The 21,073-nt window shown below is 43.8% G+C and overlaps 1 protein-coding gene across 2 annotated transcripts; it reads left to right on the top strand.

Annotated features, from left to right (window-relative positions):
- The first annotated feature begins 4,901 nt into the window (after positions 1-4,901).
- ZNF212 (zinc finger protein 212) lies at positions 4,902-21,073 on the top strand. Of its 2 annotated transcripts, none has more exons than XM_036999266.2 (5): positions 4,902-5,132; positions 16,542-16,931; positions 17,061-17,187; positions 18,248-18,337; positions 19,104-21,073. In XM_036999266.2, exons 1-5 carry the CDS (start codon positions 4,917-4,919, stop codon positions 19,961-19,963), a joined length of 1,683 nt encoding a protein of 560 aa, XP_036855161.2. In that variant the 5' UTR covers positions 4,902-4,916; the 3' UTR covers positions 19,964-21,073. The 2 variants fall into 2 exon arrangements, with proteins under 2 accessions (XP_036855161.2, XP_036855160.2); XM_036999265.2 differs by having other exon boundaries at positions 19,101-21,073.

Below are 21,073 nucleotides of genomic sequence, written 5' to 3'. Positions count from 1 at the left end.
CAGACTCAGGAACAGTTGAACAACCAATCCTGGACAGAGACAAAAATCTCTCACCTCTGCTGTTTGCTGGGGTCATTCTTTTAAACCAAACTTACTCCGAAAAATGGGGCGCAAGACTATTCCTGATTCGTGTATTTAAAGCCTCACCAGAGGGGAAATTAACTTGCTCCAGCTCCTGTTAGAAGAATGCCAGGGAAGAGTTTAGATCATATGCCCATCCCTGGCTCAATTACTGTGGCCAGGAGCTAAGGTGCTGGGGTCGGGCCAGCTTGAGCCAGATGGCTGCCCTTCAGTCACTGTTCCCAATCTGGAATTGTCATGGAACAGCATGGCAGCACCCATTTGAATTACATGGCTAGAGCCCGGGAGGAGCTGGCTGTCCCAACGGGAAGGCGGTGCACATATGCTCAGAGGAAGGGGAAGTGCCTGACTGGCAGAGTTAACAGGTGTTCACTTCACACATATGGGCAGTAGGGTGGGGGCAGCTTGAGCCAAGTCATGTCCATTCTAGGGTTCTCACTGACCTGGAGGCCTCGCAGGGCGGGTCGCTCAGGGAGTTATTTATGTAAGAGAGGGAGCACAAAAGCTGTGGTCCCCACCATCTAGAGACTTGCAGGATAGTGAGGGGAACAGTCTAGAAAGGGTCTCAGCTAAGTGGAATAAAGCCATGGTCTTCAAATTTGCTTGAGTACCAAACAGGCCTACACATACGTAACATGCATATATGTAAAACAGTATCTACAACATGCATGTAACACACTACATGTTAATGTGTATGTTATAAATCACGCAATACAACATTTTTAAGGAGTATTAAGCGTTATTTTTAATTTATATTGTTTGTGATTCAAAATATACTTCTGTTACTTAAAATTAGGGTGTGGTGAGATAATATCTGAGGTCACTGCAGCTCAGCATGCTACGTTCATATTCTATGGATGTACAGGTGACAGGATATAGGTACTAAGAGTATTTTCTTGATTGTTCTAATACCAATGGGAATAATTGTGAGCCACATTTAAAAGTTTATGTAAAGGTGTGTCAGGATTGAGTATCATTAGGAAAGGACAAATGGGTGCCTTTTAAGAAATACTGCAAGGTGGCATTTATCTTGGTGAATTCATTACTGTTTGAGACTTGGGCCTTGCCAAACCAAAATGAAAAGTGGCCTGTTACTGAGGGCTTGCTGTATGCCAGGTATATGCTACATAACTGTCTTGCCAATGGGTTTCAGCCCCTGAGCAAGTCACTATGGATTCAATGTGACCAAAGAAAATGACAGTACAAACATTCTTGGGGTAAAAGGGTTTATTATCCACCTTGTTCTCCCGCCCAGAGCACTGGGCCAACCTCTCTATATAGAGTCAATAGCAGTGTATTGCCCACACGTGTGTAGTGAGCTAGTTGACCAGGGCCAGGTGAGAATCCTGACCACAGGAACTTTAATTTTATCCTCACTCCACCCCTCCAGGATTCTTTCCTCTCAATCTATGTGCCCTCAATCCTCTGCAATGGTCCCTGTGCAAGAAAGCTGGAGCATTGTAACCAAATTTCATAATAACAACAGAGGCTTCGACAATATACAAGTAACAAAAATTACAACAAATTATAATAACCCTCAAACCTGAGGAGATCCATTGCCACCAAGTGGTCATCCGGGCTGTATTCAAATCAGTTCTACTCAAAGGAGTTGACCAAGAGGACCATGGGTGGGCCTTACAGTGCCCACCTTCTCCAGCCTCTCCAGGAGAAAGCCTTGCAGACACACAGGCCGATCTTGTTGCTTTATCTCTGTCTCTGCTTCGTCCTCAGCAGCCGGAACCGCCGCTGTGGTCTCAATTGCCACAGCCCTGTCCAATTTCTGTCTGCTCCTGCCTTTTCAAACCAGCCCACATCTGGGTCCTCGTGACCTTCACGGGGCCCTTTAAATCCTTCCTTTGAGAAGGAGACCATGTTGCCTTTTGTGCTTGAGCCTGAGAGTAGAAGCAGAGCATGGAGCGCTCCACAACCTGAGGAGGGGGCTGCACCTCTACTGAAAGAGCCTGCGGTTGCCAAGTCCTGGCTTTCCACCAGCTTTCAACCAGGTGGGGTCTCAACCAAGGAGGGGCCGAGGCCTCTAGCACCAGCAGGGCCTCCACCCCCACCTGTTCATCACACCTCCGCTCCTCCATTTCTGGGGCTGACGGCTCCACTGCGTTTTTCTCTTGCCCCACAGCACCTGGCAGCCTGCGTGCTCGTGCTGCTTCTATTCGTGCCGCTCCTCCTCGGGCCGCTGCTCCTTCTCAGGCTGCTTCCTCTCAGGCCACAGCACTTGGTAGTGATGCCATTTCAGTCAGCTTTCTCTTGGGGTGGACCCCAGCCCTCCACCCCTTCCCAGGACCACATGTCCACAGGGGACACTTGAATGTCTCCCAGTCCACAAGTGCAGCCTGCTGAAACACTCCTTTCATGAGGACAGCCTGTTCTTTTTCCTTGGTCACCAGTGAATCCTGCCAACTATGCCAATTGTCTTGCCAATGGGTTTTGGCCCCAGGCAAGTTCACTATGGATTCAGTGTGACCAAAGAAAACGGCCATGAAACATTCTTGGGGTGAAGTGTTTATTACCTGGCTTGTTCTCCCGGTGGTAGGTCAAGCACTAGTGTCTCAGCCTCCACCCAGAGCACTGAGCTGAGCTCTCTCGTCAACAGCAACGTATTGCCCACATGTGTGTAGTGACCTAGCCATCCAGGGCCAGGTGGGAATCCTGGGCACAGGAACTTTCATTTTATCCACAATAAGCATTTTACTTACACATGTTATTTTGTCAATCCACCCATGGCCCTAGGTTGTGGTGTCCGTATTCTCTGTGGAAAGACATGGAGGCAGAGTGAGCACAAGCCACACCAGTTAGTAAGTGAAGAAACAAAAAACAGTAGCAACCAGAAGCACTTCTTGAGCTCTTAACTTACGACAGGCACTGTTCTAAACACTTGGCTTGAACCTACTCATTTAACCTGCAACACAGCTCTATGAAATATGGGCTCTTATTATTCCCCACAATGATGAGGAAATGGAGGCGCTGAGAAGTTCACGACTTGCCCGAGGTCCACATCAAGTTAGTGGCAGCGCTGGGCTAGGGACCTGGCTGGTCTTGCTCTTAAGTCCTACTTTCTAAATCACTGTGCCTCACCATCTGCAAGAGCCTGAGCAACTTCAGATCAGCGCCTGGTGCCGGCCCCCTCGCACACTGGACATGGATTTAAATTTGACCTAAATATTTTTCCAGAGCTCCAGGCTCAGAGTCAGGGCTGCTGAATCATACTGCCTCTCAAGAGACTGATGCATAGGCCAGGGGTGGACTGGACATTTGCATCAGCCTGTACCACGTGTTGCCTCCAGCAGCTACATGGGAACCTGCATCATCCGAAGGTTGGCTGAGGAACATGGAAGCAGAATAGAGGGTGTGAAATACTATAACTGAACTGTTTAAGGATCTCAGTACATTGTCTTGATAAATCATCTGCCTCCACTATCTTGAGGCGGTCAGCCCTTGGCCATATCGCCATGGCTGACTAGTTTCCTCAGCCTGGCCCATTCTTTCTTTAGATGTATCAGTGATTTAGTCAAGCCCCTGGTTGCCCTGGACATCATACCTTCTTTTGGGGTTCACTTTTCTTATCCTTATTCATCATTCAATCATCTAAAAATATTTATGAGCACTTCTGTGTGCAAGAATGGAGGATAAAATGGAGAGACATTTTAGTGAAAGAAACATACCATGTAAACTAATGGGAAAATGTGGTTATTTCTCACAGTGATAAATACTATGAAAAATTCTGAGCAAGGTAACAAGATTGAGTGTTGGGATGGAAAAGGATGTTGGAATGCAGACAAGTGGACAGGGAATACCTCTCTAAGGAGGTGAAATCTAAACTGAGCTCTGCATGCTAAGGAGCCAATCATGAACATGATTTTCTTTCGATCTTAAGAGTTTATGTTGGGAAAGCACCTCAGGCCTATTATTCGAGGTGAAAGTTCATTGCCTGTCTCTATGGAGACAACTGGCCCAAATTAGGCAAGTCTGTTTGTAAGTCTGGGGAGAGGAAATCCCGGGGCAAAATACCTCTAAAAACTGAAATCAGTCAAAGGGAGAAATAAAGTTTAAAATCCATTTATTGCTCACAAGCTGCAGTCCTGGGCCGTCTCTCTTTCCTACTCCAGAAGCAAAACCAGCCCTCCCCTCACTTCTCCGGTACAGATAAGCCATCCTTGCCCAGGTAATTACCCATTGATAAGGACATGACTTCTCTCCACCCCTGAGGAATGATGCAAATGCACTAAAGCCACACTTCTTTCCATCTCTGAATGCCTGTTGATATGCAGATATACCAAAGCCATGCGAGATATTCTGGAAATGTTACAATTTTACCCACCCTGTTGCAGCAGTGTTTCCTGCTGACCAAACCATAATGCACCTGCTTTCCAAATCAAAATTCCGAACACAAGGTCTAACAGTAGCATGCAGATTAGATTCAACATTTGAAATCAAGACCACCTCAGATTTTCCAAGTGATTACCATAATTAATAGGCTACAGTGAGTTGGCCTGGACACTTGACCCCACACTGTTGATCTGGGAAGTGTGTTCCTGGTTCCTAAAAAGCCAAATTAACAGGTGAACTTCTGGAATAAAACCACTTGCCATTTGGTAATGGCATATCTCTTTCTCCAACCAAATTACATGTTCTTCCTTCAAAGTCTGAATTTTTAAAATCCCTCAAAGAGTGCTGGGTATGTAGAAGACTGACAAAGGCTAGTGGGTTTGCCTGTAATTCTAGAGCTGCACTCACCTCGAAGGGACTGAGTTGGTCTGCGGTTCCGCCCTCTGGCCTGGAGCACCGAACTGCTGTTCGTCCTCCTGCCATATGGGGGCGCGATGGCAATCCCGCGCGGCGAGGACGAGCGGCTGGAGCCGGTCTTGGCTCGTGAGGGCTGCGTTCCCACAATGCACTTTGTATCAACACCGCTGTGGTGGCGCCTGCGAGGAGGAGCCGGGGACGCCTGGGGACCGGCGCGCAGCCCGCGGGGTATCAGGCGGGGCTTGGGCGGTGAGGGGCGACCGGCAGCCATGGCGGAGTCAGCGCCTGCTCGGGTAAGAGTCCGCCTGGCACGGACTTGGGGGCGTGTTCGGGTGGCGGAGCTCCTGGCCGGGGCGGGGCTTGGAGGTCGGGACTCCGGCGCGGCTGGGGGTCCCGGGGCCGCTGCTGGCGAGCACCGACGTTCCCCCGCGACTCCCGGGCTCTGCCCTAACCGCCTGCGGCCCCTTCCGCGCGGGGTCGGAGCCCCAGCGCCACGCGCCATCGCCGAGCAACTTCTCCGAGGCTTGTTTCGTGTTCTTGGCTTTGCGACCGTCCCCACAAGTTTCGTCGCGCCGAGAGACACCCTCTCCGGGCTGGAGAGGCGGTGCGGTTGGGAAGCCCTGGGTCCCCCGCGTTGCCTGTGAGCTCGCCCAGTGTTCCGGGGAGCCGGGACACGCTGCCTATCCGCAGACAACTCGTAATCTGATGTGTTTTGCTCGTTCTTTCTGCCACACTCTTCTACAGACTAATGTACTGGGGTTGCAGCCACAGGTTGAAGTCAGGCTGGCCTTCCTCTCCTTGGGGACAGATGTTACCTCACGGTGTAGTTGCTGGGTTTTGTTTTGTTTAGATGTCCGGTCTCTCCCCTTCTCTCCCAATCACGGACATCCCCATTCAGAGAGTATCAAGACTGGGGTCTTGGGGTGAAGAAAATCCCGGGCATGGAATCAAGAAACCGGATTTCACCCGTAACTCAGCTCTCGGCCATCCAGTTGAGTGATTTCAGGCAACTATGTTGCCTCCGTTTCTTTAATTGTAAATTGAGTGTTGGATTCTAAGTTTTAAGTTGTTAGATGATCTCTCAGGCTCCTTCCAGCTCTCACATTCTCATATTATTCCGAAGAGGTGGTTAATTTGATAATACAAAAGTATTTGCTACGGGAAGGGCAGATGGCATTGAATGGATTTTTAATGCAGTATTTCTTGGTCAAGAAACACTTGAGAATCCATGTGAGATCTTTGTGCGAGTAGAGGCTGAGGAGATCCTGTGGTGAACACTTTACTCTGAAAAGGGTGCACTTTATTCGATTCTTTTTTTTTTTTTTAAGGAGAGCACGGAGACTTTTATTGAGAGATACAATGAGAAGACAGACAGAGCTTCTGGCTTATGCCAGGAGGGGACAAGAGAGCCCAGGGTGGTGCGTTGTCTAGGGGATTTATAGGCAGTTGAGGATTTTGGGGAATTGAGAACTTGGGGTGTGGACCTGTACCACCTGCCCTGCCCTCAAGGTGGGCTGGGTTGTTGTCTGTTTGCTAGAGCTGTAAGTGAAGTCACTGAGATACACTTCCTTATTTGCGCAACACTCAAACACTCCAGGCCAAGTTGCTCCTGGCCTTTTGATCTTTAACTGATCTCACTGAAGATGTCTAGTATCTTTACCCTAGAGAATTAGTGTGACCTTGACTTTGCATAATGCTGAACACAGAGTTTCATAAGGACTTTACATTGTTACATTGCTTTGACCGTAAATATCTTGCCTTGCTTTTCCCGGAGGCCCTCACCCTAGTCTGTCTAAGCCCATGGTCCCTGTCTCATTCCCCCGCCTACAGATAGAGACCCTAGCTGCTGCTAGGGAAAGGGGGCGACGACTGCTCTGGCTGCTTCATGCTGAGAAGGGGTGCAGTAAAGGGTGCAGTTAGGTCTCCATCAGTGGTCAGTGAGAGGGGCCTCGGAAGATGGGCACTTCTATTCCAGGTTCCATTTCTATTACTATTTGTAGTTTTGTAGCTTGTAGGCAAGATAGAACAAATGGCGTTATTAGGTTAAGTAGCAACATCTGGAGTTGGATTTTCCATTCTGGAAGGACAAACTTGATGAGATTAAGAATGCATGGCTGAATATGAGAACTAGAAATAGTAAAACTTTAATTGAAATGATGGGAGAAAACTAACACATCTGGAAAATCATAGCCAGATATTTTGATCAAACTAGAATTCTGGATCTAGTTTATGTCCCAGTGACTAGTATTAGGATTTAGTATGGATAAGGCTGCATTATTGAAACAATACTTTTCTCTAAAATCACTGTCATTTTTATTAGAAGTAACCAGATTAAGAAAATAATTAACACTTGGCTTGATTATTTGCAAAAGTGTAGCAAGAAGAGCAGTTGATTACATAAGCTCTTTTAAATGTGCTTTGCTGGAACTTTTTATAAGGAATTATAGATTGGACTTTTAAAGACCTCAAGGCCAGAAAGCCAAGCCAGACTTGCCATATCAGGTTTTACCTGCAGTACCTGTAGATTTGGGTGAATTCCTCTCTTCTCAAGGTCCCCAAGACATCCTGAGGTTCCTGCCCCTGCCAGGAAGTGACCTTCCTTACTCACCTGGTAAGGCTGCTGGGAACCTTGTAAGCAAGGTACCAGGCCAGTTCTTCCAAGGGGCTTTGTTGGCTATATAAAGTCAACCTTAGTTCCTTAAAGCTGTTCATGTCTGAGTTTATGCATGTGTCTCTCAGGTATGACATTCCAGTCAAAGCCCTGGTAATATAACCTGTGTTTTTAATTGGTCCTCTTACAAGGAAAGCAGATTCTTACTGAGCTTATGCAAATAAACATACTGACATGAAATATAAAAATAGTCACTGAGAGTTTTTAAATTCTGGAGGGATCAGGTAGAGGGAAAGATAAATGTTTCAATTCTGCTTATGAAGATATAGTCATTTACTATTTAATTCTTGACAGGCAAGAACTAAGAGGGGAAGGATTGGAATAGTTAGAGAACAGTGTTTGCAGTTGCAATTGAATTGTAAAGACAAAACAAAATGTACACAGTATTTACCTCATCTGACTTCTTTAAGCTGATACAGTCAAAGGCTTGGCTTTTCTCAAAATCAAATCAGTATTAAAGTTGGGACAAGTTACTAACTTCCAGACTGGTCAGTGTATAGTTAACCTATGTGTCACCAATAGACCTTGTTAAAAGGAAGCCTTAAAAGTCCCCCAAAATACCAAACTACCCTTTAAATAACTTACCATGTGTCATTGTAGAACATATGTAAATTGTTTTTGAACATATTTTCGTCTATAGATGAGGGTTCTGTACCTTTCTTTTGACCCTATGGCCAGGGAGGTGCCCTAGTGAAAACAACTAAAAATGCATACCTGAAATATATGTTAGTAAAGAGCCCAAAGATGACTTCTGAGGCCAACTTTGAGGGCATTTGCTAAACATTTATCTTTGCTGTTTATGACCTTAAGGGACCTGAAAAATAGAAGACAAAACTCCGATGGGGAGTATAAGAGGCTTTCTACCCCAATCTTATATAGAGTTGAGATTTCCAAAGCCCTACATTCCGGGTGAATTGAAAGTAAGCTCTTACCCCTAGGTGATTGCAAAGAAAATTGTGTCAAACCAGAGATGGGTGCAAGGTACCCCTTGAAATTCATGGTGGTCCTTATGTGGGTTTATTGCCTGAGTTTATACTACCTGGATGGCCCAAAAAACTTCAAGCCAAGAATGCAGTTTGAAGTCGAGCCTGCAACTATCAGAAATAAACACACATCTGTTCTGGAGGAAGCTGCATTTAACTGACTTCAAGTAACTCCCATAGATAAAATTCTAAGAAAAATGACTTCACACACACACACAAAAATGACCAAACAATGAAAAACTATGAGGAAAAGCCAGTAAAAAATCAGACTTTCAAAGATTTCAGAATTTCAGATGTTAAAATACCAGAAGGAAAGGAAAATTCTCTCTCTCTCTCTGTCTCTCTGCACTGGAGGTTGAATTTGATGAATAGCTAAGTGGCTGAAAGTAATGTGGGACTGATGCAAGTGCTAACACATAGAAACCCAGTGGATCCTGAGCAGAATGAAAAAAAGACATCTCTACCTAGGCACGTAATAGTGAAAGTACAGAATAAAAGGCAAAGAGAATTCTTAAAAGCAGCCAGAGAAAAAAGACAGCTTACCATCAAATGAACTGCCACATGACTAATGGGGTCCGGCTTCTCAACAGCAACAGTGGAAGACAAACAACAGTAGAATGCTACTGTCGATGGTCTGAAACAAAGTAACTGTGAAACAAAATAACTGTTTTTATGCTCAGCAAAAATACATTCCAAAAACAATTCTGGTTCTTTAGTAATTTCTAGTTCTTTAGTAGACTTCCAAAAACAAGGGCAAGATAAAAACTTTGCACAAATTAAAACTGACAATTTCCTACTAAAACACTCTCCTCAAAGGAAATTCTAAAAGATATACATCAGGGAAAAGGAAAATTATCTCAACTGGAAAGTCTGAAAATGTAAGAAAGTATACCAACCCATAAAAATGGGTAAATAAAAACAAATAATTGACTGAATGAAATTAGTAATCTTGTGGGGTGAAAAAGGCAGAATTCAAATGCATGGCAGCACCGATGTAGAAGTTAGGAAGAGTTGATCAGAATTCAGGTGTTTAAAGGCCTCTGTAGGTATGCCTCCCATAAGTTGTAGGATAATTACTAAAGAACTAGAAATTGGCTATAAACTTACAAATTAGAAAGAGGAATAATAGAATAAGAAAGAAGTCACCTAAGAGAAAGTAAGAAAGAGGATGAAAAGAAAGATGGGATGAACCAAAAAAAATTAATAAAAATAGATAAACAGTTACAATAAATGTAAATGGACTGAATAATCTAGTTAAAAGGCGGAAATTGTCAGGATGGGGGAAAACCCAACTGTACGTTTTCTAAGAGCTACAGCTAAAAGATAAAGCTATAAAAATGGTTGAATATAAAAGGATAGGGAAACATATACCAGGCTGATACTAATCTAAAGAAAGTTGGCTAAACTATATTAATATTGCTAGAGATAGAAGGCTACTACTACTTTTATAATGGTAAAAGACTCAGTTTCACCAGCTTGGATAATGACATTTCTAATCTTACATGCACCTAATTATATAGCTGCAAAATACACAAAACAAAAATCAACAGAACTACAAGGAAAATTTACTGTTGTAGATCTTAACACAATCTTAATACTTGATCAAGGAGAAAAAATTAGGGTATAGTACGTCAAGTAGAACTTCCTAAGATGATGGAAATACTGTGCTCTGTGCTGTTCAATATAATAGTCACTAGTCACATATGGGTATTAAGCACTTGGAATGTAACTCTTATGACTGAGGACTGAATTTTCAAGGTTAATTAATTTAAACAGCTATGTGTTTCTAGTGGCTATTATGTTGAACAATACAAATATAGAAGATATGATTAAGTTTTTGTTCATATATCTATCAGTATATAATACTGATGTATTATTAATGAAAAAAAGAAGACCAAACAAACCCTACTAGAAATGAAAGTGTGTTTTGTCAGCTGATGCTGACTGTAGGCTGGGACATTAGGTAGGGCTGTTGAACAGAGTATCTCCTAGTGACTTGGGATTTCTCAGTGATTCCAGAGTCTGCTTATGATATGCTTCACTTGATATGGAATAGAGCAGAGACAAACTATCCCTGCCAAACCCTCCTTTAACTCCAGATTCATGAGCAAAATAGACATTGTTGTCTTAAGCCACTAATTTTGGGGGATTATTTGTTATACAGGGATCAGTGATTGGAACAGTTACCTAGGGAATATGTTAAAATATTTAAAGATAGTAAAAGTACCTTTAAAAAGGAGTGGCATACTATATATGCTTTGAAATATTTTATCCTAAAAATGTCATTTCTCACATGTATCTGTGGATTTGACAGAGTTCTAGAAAAAATTTCTAAAGATACTTTTATGAAAACTTTTAAGTTTGTAGAATATCAGTAGGCCAAGTAGAGTCAAGATACTCCTCTGAAACAAGGAGCTGGGACTTGTCTTACTAGATATCATTAATTATAAAAAAGCTATTATCATTAAGACTGTAATATTGGTAAAGTGATAGAAAAATTGACCTGTAGGAAGAATAGAGATGCCAGAAACAGACTGATACATATGAAAAATTGATTTATGATAGAGAGCATTACAGATCAGTGGGTAAATTGATTTTTCATTATATATAATATTAGATCTATTGATTTTCCATATGAAAATTGAGCCTTGCACCATATACAAATATCAATTCTAGTATGAGGTAAATACTTAAGTATGAAAAGAAAAACTATAAAGTATTCATAGGACACTACTGTGGAATAGGGATAAAGATATTTTTTTACACGTAAGAACTTTTTATCAAAAGAGAAAGAAAATTTTAAAATGAAGTAAAAATAAGGAAAAGATACTTGCAACACTGATAAAGATTAGTATCCAGAATTTACGGAGAAATTCTACGAGACAATAAGGAAAAGTGAGATAACCCAAAAGATAAATGGATAAAAGACCTGAGCAGGTAAGGTCACTGAAGGAAATTTGAATGGCCTATAAACATTAAAAAAAGATGCTTACCCTTGTTAGTAATCAAGGAAAATGCAGATGGAAAACATGATGACATCATTTTAGACCTACTAGAGGGACTAAAGTTTTAGTCTGATAATAACAAGTGGTGACATAGTTGTGGGATGTCCAGAATGCTTATCTCCTTCTGACAGGAGTGAAATTGGAACAATCACTTTAAATTTGCCATTATCTACATAAGTTCTGGATGTGTCTATACCCTTTGAGCCAACAATTCCCTTCCTAGGACCATACCCTCAGGGAACTTGCCCATATCTACTAGGAGCCATTTGTAATCCTATTCATTGTAACACTGCTTGTAATGACAAAGTGGGGAAACAGAAGTAGTGCAATGGAAAAATAAATTGTGGTACACCTGCAACTAATACAATGTATGTCAACGGTACTTCAGTTTTTTTTTTTTTTTTTTTTTTTTTTTTCAATAAATATATTGGAAAAAATTTTGGAGATTTGAGACACATTGAAGAAACATTTTCTTTCCTCTAGGTTACTTCATTGTAAGAATACAGTATGAAATATACATAAAATACAAAATATGTATTAACAAACTATTTATGTTACTGTTAAGGCTTCTGGTCAATGGTAGACAATAAATAGTTTAGTTTTGCAGGAGTAAAAAATGATAGGTGGATTTTTTTTTTTTTTTTTTTTTTGAGAGGGCATCTCTCATATTTATTGATCAAATGGTTGTTAACAACAATAAAATTCAGTATAGGGGGGTCAATGCTCAATGTACAATCATTAATCCATCTCAAGCCTAATTCTCGTCAGTCTCCAATCTTCTGAAGCATAACGAACAAGTTCTTACATGGTGAACGAATTCTTACATAGTGAATAAATTCTTACATGGTGAACAGTACAAGGGCAGTCATCACAGAAACTTTCGGTTTTGATCATGCATTATGACCTATAAACAATCAGGTCAAATATGAATATTCGTTTGATTTTTGTACTTGATTTATATGTTGATCCCACATTTCTCCTATTATTATTATTATTTTTATTTTTAATAAAATGCTGAAGTGGTAGGTAGATGCAAGATAAAGGTAGAAAACATAGTTTAGTGCTGTAAGAAGGCAAATGTAGATGATCAGATGATCGGGTGTGTGCCTATGGACTAAGTATTAATCCAGGCTAGACAAGGGCAGCAAGACATCCACGGATGCAGAAGATTTCTCTCAAAGCAGGGGGGGTGAGGTTCTGAGCCTCACCTCTGTTGATCCCCAAATTCTCACCTGATGGCCCCCCTGCGACTGTGCCTGTTTTAGGTTGTTCCTCCCTTGAGGAATCTTACCCGTCTCTGGCTAACCAGTCATCTTCCGGGGCCATACAGGGAAATGTAAAGTTGGTAAGTGAGAGAGAAGCCATATTGTTTGCAAAGGTTAGCTTTTTACTTCTTTGCAGATTTATGCCCTGTGGCTTCTATGCCCAGCACTTGTCTCGAGGTATCTTTACCACCTGGAGGAATTATGATACTCGGTAAATTCGATCTGAGGCACGAATTCTATTTAAGGGTTGTAATTAGGAAGGAAGAAGAAAAGCTATAGATGTAGCATATGAAGGAAACATGGGAGTATTGATTATTTCTTTGACATATCTTCTTGTAGAGTAACTTAAGCATGTATAGGTTTTAAACTACCAACTAATTTGCACACACATATTAACATAATAGGAATACGGTGACATAAACAAAGCAAATCTATAATTACCATCCATCTCCAGTGAAGCCAAGAAAACCATTTAGGCACCCAAGGCATTTGTGAAAATTTATCTATGATATGATGGATATTGTCCAACTGTACTTGAACAGTCTGAGAGAAATCAGACAAATTAAAGCAGCCCATTTCTGGGATCTGTTCACATCCCATATGTTCTTTTAACCATAGATAATCTATAGTCATGAGATTTTGGAGTGCTACAACTTGCACCCCTCCCAACTCCTGGTTGAGTTCCAACAGTACAGATCCGGTCAAATTCGTTGTCTCACTGTATGCACATGCCAGCCTAGACATCTCCCTCCTCATTCCTATGGCAAGTCCAGGAGACGGTGGGCTGGATGCAGCCACAACCGCAGCATCGTCCGGATCCCTGTGGAGGATGCCATTTTTTTTGTAAGATAGGTTCCTATAAGTGGGATCACTAGGTTAGAGGGCTTTTAATGACTTTTATGATATTTTCTTCCCTAAAAGTTTGTAGTATTTTTCATTCTTTCCAGGAGTGTTCAGAAGTGCCAGTTTTACCACATCATAATCAGCTCTGAATGTTCCCAATTGCTCTATTTTCTGTTTGCCAGCATGGTGGGTAAAAAGTGGTTCCACTGGGTATATTTACATTCCTTTCTGTTAATGTGGTTGTCTTTTTCTTTTGCTTATTGACCACCTACATTTCCACTTTCACAAATGATAGTTTGCAGTTTAGTTTCGGTGTTATTTATTGTTTCTTTCTACTCCGTATCCTGTTTACAAATATTCTCTCCTTGTTCATTTTTAGACTGTTTATGGTATCTTTTATAACAGTTATCATTTTCTCCTACCATGACATTCTAAGGCCTGTTTATTAAGATGCAATTACATACAGTAAAATTCACTCTTTAGGCATACAATTCAGTGCATTTTGACAAATGTATAACCATCATATTACCAGGAGATAGAGCTTTTCCATCACTCCAGACAGTGCCCTTTTGTAATCAGTCTCCTTCCCTTACTCCAGTCCCTGGCAACTAGTGATCTGTTTTTTCTTCCTATAGCTTTGACTTTCCCGGAGTGTCCTAGAATGTAGCATTTTGTATTTGGCTTCTTTCACTTAGCATAATGCTTTTGGGATTCATTCATGGCTTTATGTCCATAGCATTACATATATCGACAGTTAGTTTGTTCCTTCTTACTGTTGAGTAGTGTTCTGCTGTGTGTTAGTTCGGTGGTATATTAGTTCCTGCTGTAACAAAGTACCACTAACTGGGAGGTTTAAACAAGAGAAGTTTATTGGCTCATGATTCTGGGGGCTGGAAGTCTGAAATCAAGGTGTCCACAGAATTGGTTCTCTCTGAGGGCTGTAAGGGAGAATCTGTGCTGTGCCTCTCTCAGAGCTTCTGGAGGCCCCAGGCATTTTCTTAGCTCCTGGCAACAGAACTCCAACCTCTGCCTCCATCGTCACACGGTTGTCTTCTCCCCGTGTTTGTCTTCACATCCTCTTCTCTCTGGGCATCTGTCTATGTGGGCAAATTTCCCCTATTTTAATAAGATAAGCAAGTCATATAGGATTAGAACCTGCCTTACTGACCTCATTTTAACTTGATTACCTCTATAAAGGCCTGTCCCCAAATAAGATCACTTTCTGAAGGCCTGGGGTTAGGACTTCAACATATCTTTTTGTGGAGATTTAATTCAACCCCTGACATATAAATGCACTATAGTTCATTTATCCATTCACCAGCTGATGAACGTTTGAATTGTTTCCATGAAAATAGCTAATTCAAAATAGAAGAAAAGAAGAAACTTGGTTTAACTACTCTTTTCTACCTTTTACTGTGTGGAAGGGGAGGGGAGTTATTCTGCTGCTTAGACCCCACTTTCCTGTTTGTAAAAAGTGGTAGCAGACAACAAATTGCTGGGCCTTGGAGAGGAGAGAGACTTCCAAAAGCTGGAGACTCAGAACTCAGAGACTTAAGGTTAAAAGCAGAACATGTGAAGAGATGAGTTTATCCAATAGTCTAATATTTTGTTTTGTTTATTTGTATCTATCTTTTACATTAAACTTCCCTTTAACTTTTTTTTGGGGTGGGGGGTGATGTTTAAGCTTTTGACCGATATCTTGGATAATGAACTGAGTTGAATAACTGGTAGGCCATGGCCAAGTTTAAGTGTTCGGTGCTGTGCCAGTTGATTTCATTTTGTCCTGTGTCTCCAGACCTGCACCCCAGCCCCAGCAGTTCTTTCCAAGGTACTTCCTCTTGGTGTCTTGGTGTCATCCTCGTGATTGGAGAAGCAACCTTGAATAAAATGTGCACCATAGGAAAGAATATGGATCTTTGGGGGCTTAGGACTGACTAACACAAACATGCAGTAGGACAATGGTCGGTAATTTTGAGCGTCAATCACAGTGATTTTCCTTCAGAGACAGATCATACAAATGAGAAGCATAAGGAACATGTCAGTAGAGTTAGTCAAATAATTTCAGTAAACATTTATTAAGGATTTAGTAGGGGTTACCATGCTAGCTGCTTGGGTGCAAGGACGAATGAGCTGAGTCTTGTAGATCCTGCTGAAGAATTTTATCTTTATTATTGGGGGCAGCCAAAAGGTTTTCAGCAGGGCTCGCATGATCACCTGTGAAGTCTGGCAGGAATGTGGAGTCAGGAATAGATGTAAATTACATCATTTATTGTAGTATAAAATATTCCAAATAGTCCAAAATGTCAAATAGAAATTGGTTTAAAAAACATACTGAAAAGAAAGGGGGCATTATGATTAACATGTGTAATGTGGGGTGGGCACGGGGAGGGCTGTGCAACACAGAGAAGACAAGTAGTGATCCGACAGCATCTTACTACGCTGGTGGTCAGTGACTGTAATGGGGTTTGTCGGGGGGACTTGGTGGTGGTGGGGAGCCTAGTAAACATAATGTTCCTCATGTAATTGTAGATTAATGATACCCACCAAAAAAAACCATACTGATAAGGGAAAAGTCTTACAGAATATGCTAAGTGTGAAACACAGGTAACAAAACAGCATGTACAGTGTGACTTCAACTTTGCTGGAAAAGAAATGTTAAAAGATGAGAAAAACTGATAAGAAGTACACCAAAATTCTAACAGCATATTTCTGAATAGTGGTATTTTACATAATTTTTTTCTTTCTCTTTACATTAGTACTTCCTTATTACAATTTACACCTATAATTTGTAGTATCAGAATACAAAATAATATGCTTTTAAAAAAAGTAGGAACTGGGTAGCTCTTAAGTGCTCCTGGACCTACTGGACCCCTTGGTTTCTTTTCTTGATGCTTGGGAGTGACGCTGGCTGACCCTGTGCTCACTCTCCATTCAGCACAGGAGGAAGCGCCGCTCCACACCTTTGTCTGCTTCCGCACTGCCTGCACAAGCAACAGGGAAAAGCTCCTATTTGCAGACTACGGAGATCTCACTCTGGACCGTCGTGGCTGCTATTCAGGCCGTGGAGAAGAAGATGGAGTCCCAGGCTGCCCAGCTACAGAATCTGGAGGGGCGGACGGGGACAGCGGAGAAGAAGCTGGCCGACTGCGAGAAGTCGGCCGTGGAGTTCGGGAACCAGCTGGAGGGCAAGTGGGCCGTGCTGGGGACCCTGCTGCAGGAGTACGGGCTGCTGCAGAGGCGGCTGGAGAACATGGAGAACCTGCTGAGGAACAGGAACTTCTGGGTCCTGCGGCTGCCCCCGGGCAGCAAGGGGGAGGCGCCCAAGGTAGTCTGGAGGATTAAGAGTTAGACGAGATGGGGTGCCTGACCCTTTATTATTTAATATGTTGAATTGCTGGCTTTTCCTTCGTGGCTGTGACTGGAGGCACTCATTGTGTAACGTTTGTACTTGCAGGTGACCAGGTCACTTGAAAATGATGGAGTCTGTTTCTCAGAGCAGGAGTGGGAGAATCTGGAGGACTGGCAGAAGGAGCTGTACAGAAATGTGATGAAGAGCAACTATGAGACTCTGGTCTCTCTGAGTAAGTTCCATTCTTATCCCTAGAATTGTCTCTCAGCCATCCACAATTTCTGGCCAAGTAGCCTGAGACCCAGACTGCCCGTGGGATTCTGGTGGGCCCTGGGGCCTCTGCTGGCCTGTGCTGGGCTGAGAAACAGGAGTCTGCTGGTCCTCAAGACAGAAAGGCTTTTGGAAAGGTCTTGGTGTTGTGCATTTTGTATTTCTTCTCTGTGGTCATGTAGTCAGTTCTAGATAATTTTTACTGATAGCTAAGATGTCATCATTTGCATTATAGTATAATACAGCTGGGGTTCCTCATGCTGTTTTTAATACTTAAGACTGTTTGACAAGAAATCCTTTATACCTGGGATGAGGCAGGCAGCACAGGCTGACTAAAGAATTTTTCTTGGCATTTGGCTGGAAGTATAGCCAGTCTTTGTGGGCTCAGTGTTTATTTTGTATTGACTGGAAGTGTTAATAGATACACATTTTGATATGTAAAATGTTAGCTATTACATAATAAATGCATTTTGTTTGGTAGGCAAAATCTTATAAATTTTGTTCACGGAGGAGTGTCAAGATGGCCAGTGTGACTGGAGTAGAGTGGAGGGAGGAGAGGGAAGGAGCAAAGGGGCTGGAGAGGTGGCTGGGGGACGTGGGTTGGGTCAGTGTCTGTAGTGGCTGTTTCCTCACCTGGCACAGCAGGGGATTATGGTGCCTACCTTCCCTTGCAGTGCTTTAGCACGGATGACACTAGGTTCCCTGAAAGGGGGCACCAGGTGGAGACACATGCCAGTGAGGAAGCGGTGGTGTCGGGCAGAGCACAGCAGGCCTGCAGCCTGCCTGCCTGAGCCCCAGTGACTAGTGAGGAGCGCTGAAGGCAGCCGATAGAACACTCGAACTGGCCATCGTCTCCTAATGGTCCCACACAGCTAGGGGAAAGCGACAAGAACTGTACCCTTGAGTCTTTTAAAGTTTTAATATTGACTGCCTGACACTGGTCACCTTGTTCATTGACAAGTGACCAGTGCATAGTAAGCTCTACACTCTCCTGCGCTCACACTGTGCCGTCTCCAACCCAGAGGTCCTTGGCCAGCCAGAAGAAGAAGCAGAGTTGGGTACAGAGATGCTGGGTGACTTGGAGGACGAAGGCCCTGGTGGTATCCACCCAGGTGAGTCATTCTAGAATATTCCATCCCACTCCCTGAAGCCTGTAGTGAGCTTTCTCACTGCTGCACTGTCAAACGATTATCACTAACCTCATCTGGCATTTACTTATCTAGATTTCTTCATGATTTTCATTAGTTCACCTATTATATGTGTGTCTTAACTTCTTACCACTATGTAGAGTCCTTGAGGTTCATGACCATATTATACTTCATGCTCTACAGAGTAGAGTCCATAATAGGCTTTAGTCAAGACCTGCTGGAGATTGAGAATAGGTTTGGTCAAGTCTTCAGGGGCAAAGCTACCTGGGTGAGAGGCAAGAGAGCATTTATAAGCCAGGTAATTTTGGGAGAATATTCAGGAAGAACAGAGCTGGATACATGAGTTTTTAAATTACTGCCTTGTGTGGTTTTTGTCATTCACATTTACTATTTTAACACTCTTGATGTTATGCTGTATTCTGCCATTTTTCACAGGGATTAAATACAAATTTGTGGACAAGCTTGGAGAACTATCAGTTATAACATTCTTCTGTAAGAATAGTATGTCCACATCACCGATCAGTATGCCTTTACCTGAGCGTAGCTTTAGTTTTTCAGGTCTTGGAACCCAGCCAGTCTCATCCTCCTGCAAATTGTCTTAACTGTCTTGATCCTGGGGTGCTTTGATTTTAGCTGTTTTGAAATGCACAGATGTTTGTTTAGATCCTAAGAAACCGAAGAAGGTACTAGAATGTGATCTTTTTGTTGGTCTTCTTTCTCTTGGCAGCAGAAGGGGTTATGATCAAGCAGGAAATACAGTTCACACAGGGAGGCTCTGTGGATCTTCCTGGAGGGTTCTCTGCCATTGCTGAAGAGCAGACTTTGCTGAGCCCAGAGCCGACTGCACTCTGGGATGGGCAGGGCAGTTCTGCCCTCTTGGAATCGGGTCCCAGAGACACTAATCTGGAGGAGGCCATGGAGGCCAGTAGAGACGCCAGCAGCAGCAGGACTCTGGGCAGCCCCCTGGAGCAGAAGCCTAGTAGGCAGATGCCACTGGCTCAGGGACAGGGGCAGGGCCTGCAGCTGCAGAGGGACTCTTCCAGTCCCTGTGAATGTTCAGAGTGTGAGATCAACTTACGCTGTAAGCAGCAGCTGGCCACGCATCTCCGGATGCACTCGGGGTGGGGGTCTTACACAGCCTCAGAGCCCGAGGTGAGCCTTAGACCCAGGCCACGGCTGAAGCCCCAGTCCAGGAAGGCAAAGCTGCATCAGTGTAACGTGTGCATGAAGAGCTTCGGTTGCAGAGTGAGCCTGGTGACCCACCAGCGCTGCCACTTGCAAGAGGGACCCAGTGCTGGTCATCGTGTCCAGGAGAGGTTCTCGCCAAACAGCCTGGTGGCGCTGCCCGGCCACATCCCTTGGAGGAAGAGCCGGAGTTCCCTCATCTGTGGTTACTGTGGCAAGAGCTTCAGCCACCCATCTGACCTGGTGCGGCACCAGCGCATCCACACGGGCGAGCGACCCTACAGCTGCAGCGAGTGCGAGAAGAGCTTCGTCCAGAAGCAGCACCTCCTACAGCACCAGAAGATCCACCAGCGCGAGCGGGGCGGGCCGGCCCCAGAACCTGCAGGGCCCAGTGGTCTGCTTTAAGGCTGCCAGCCCCTCGCCCGGCCGGGGGGCGGAGGGGGCTGGCATTGGTCCCCCCAGAGAGACACTGTGCAGAGTCAGGGACTGACTGCTTCCCAAGGGGAGTCACTTTGACTTGCCTGGCCCGGGCCAGGCCTCTGCCTGCCGTCTTCACCCTGCTGCTGAGTTGGAGTCTCTTTGGCTCCTTCAGGTCTCGGTTTTCCCATATGTGCTGATAGTTGTTGGCTGGGTTGACTGTCTCCCAGGGCCTGGTGACTGGTTCCAGGGCCTGTCCCAGCACTGCAGGTGTTCTGTGGGGTTGAGTCGAGCCAGAGGCATAAGCAGAGCTCTGGCCCTCCATTCCCTCTCCTTTTTTTAGTCTCTGTTAATAACAAGTGGAAAAAGTAATTTAAGTGGATTGCTTACCCTGCTCTGAAGAACCTTTTTTTGGAATTAGATTTTAGTTGATTTAAAAAATATATATAGTCTGACACTTGTTTTTAAGCTTTCCAGTATTGTAGAAGTTGTTCCAAATGCGGGGACAGGGCCTGCCCTCCAGGAGGGAATTGTTCATGGGGCTCTTTCTGCCCACCTGCACTTGGCTAGGCCAGAGATCAGGGCAGAGCACTGGGCTCCCTCTTGGGGGGTCCTTGGCATTCTTAATTGGGGATAACTGAATGAATGTGGCGTGGGCCCCCCAAAGCCACTGCCGAGGATGAAGGGGCCTGTAGAGTTGCTGAGAGTCCAGTGCTGCTTGGGGAGTTGAGGCCCCTCGCGGTGGTGTCCTCCCCTCCCAGCTCAGTCCTGGCTGGCTTCTGCTGCCTCCCGTGTAGAAAGCTACTTTGTTACTTAAGGTTGTTCATCTTGTACCAGTGGTTGTTTGAGTTTGTTCCTATGGTACCACTTGTTTCTTGAGATTGTTTGGATTACACATTTTCCAATTTAGTTTTGGGTTGACTGTTTCAGAGGTAATGGAGAAAAAGCACAAAGATGCTTGCTTCTCAGGGGTGTTGAATACCTGCCTCACTGTTTGGGGAGATGGGAATGGGCTTCTGGGTCCTATGTAAGTGACCGCTTTGATGATTTGCAGTTGCCTAGAATAAAACTTGTTGCTACTAGCAAAAAAAACAAAAA

Source organism: Manis javanica, chromosome 6 (genome assembly GCF_040802235.1).
Source record: "Manis javanica isolate MJ-LG chromosome 6, MJ_LKY, whole genome shotgun sequence".
In the NCBI taxonomy this organism is placed as follows: domain Eukaryota; kingdom Metazoa; phylum Chordata; class Mammalia; order Pholidota; family Manidae; genus Manis; species Manis javanica.
This window is presented reverse-complemented; position numbering and strand designations above follow the sequence as displayed.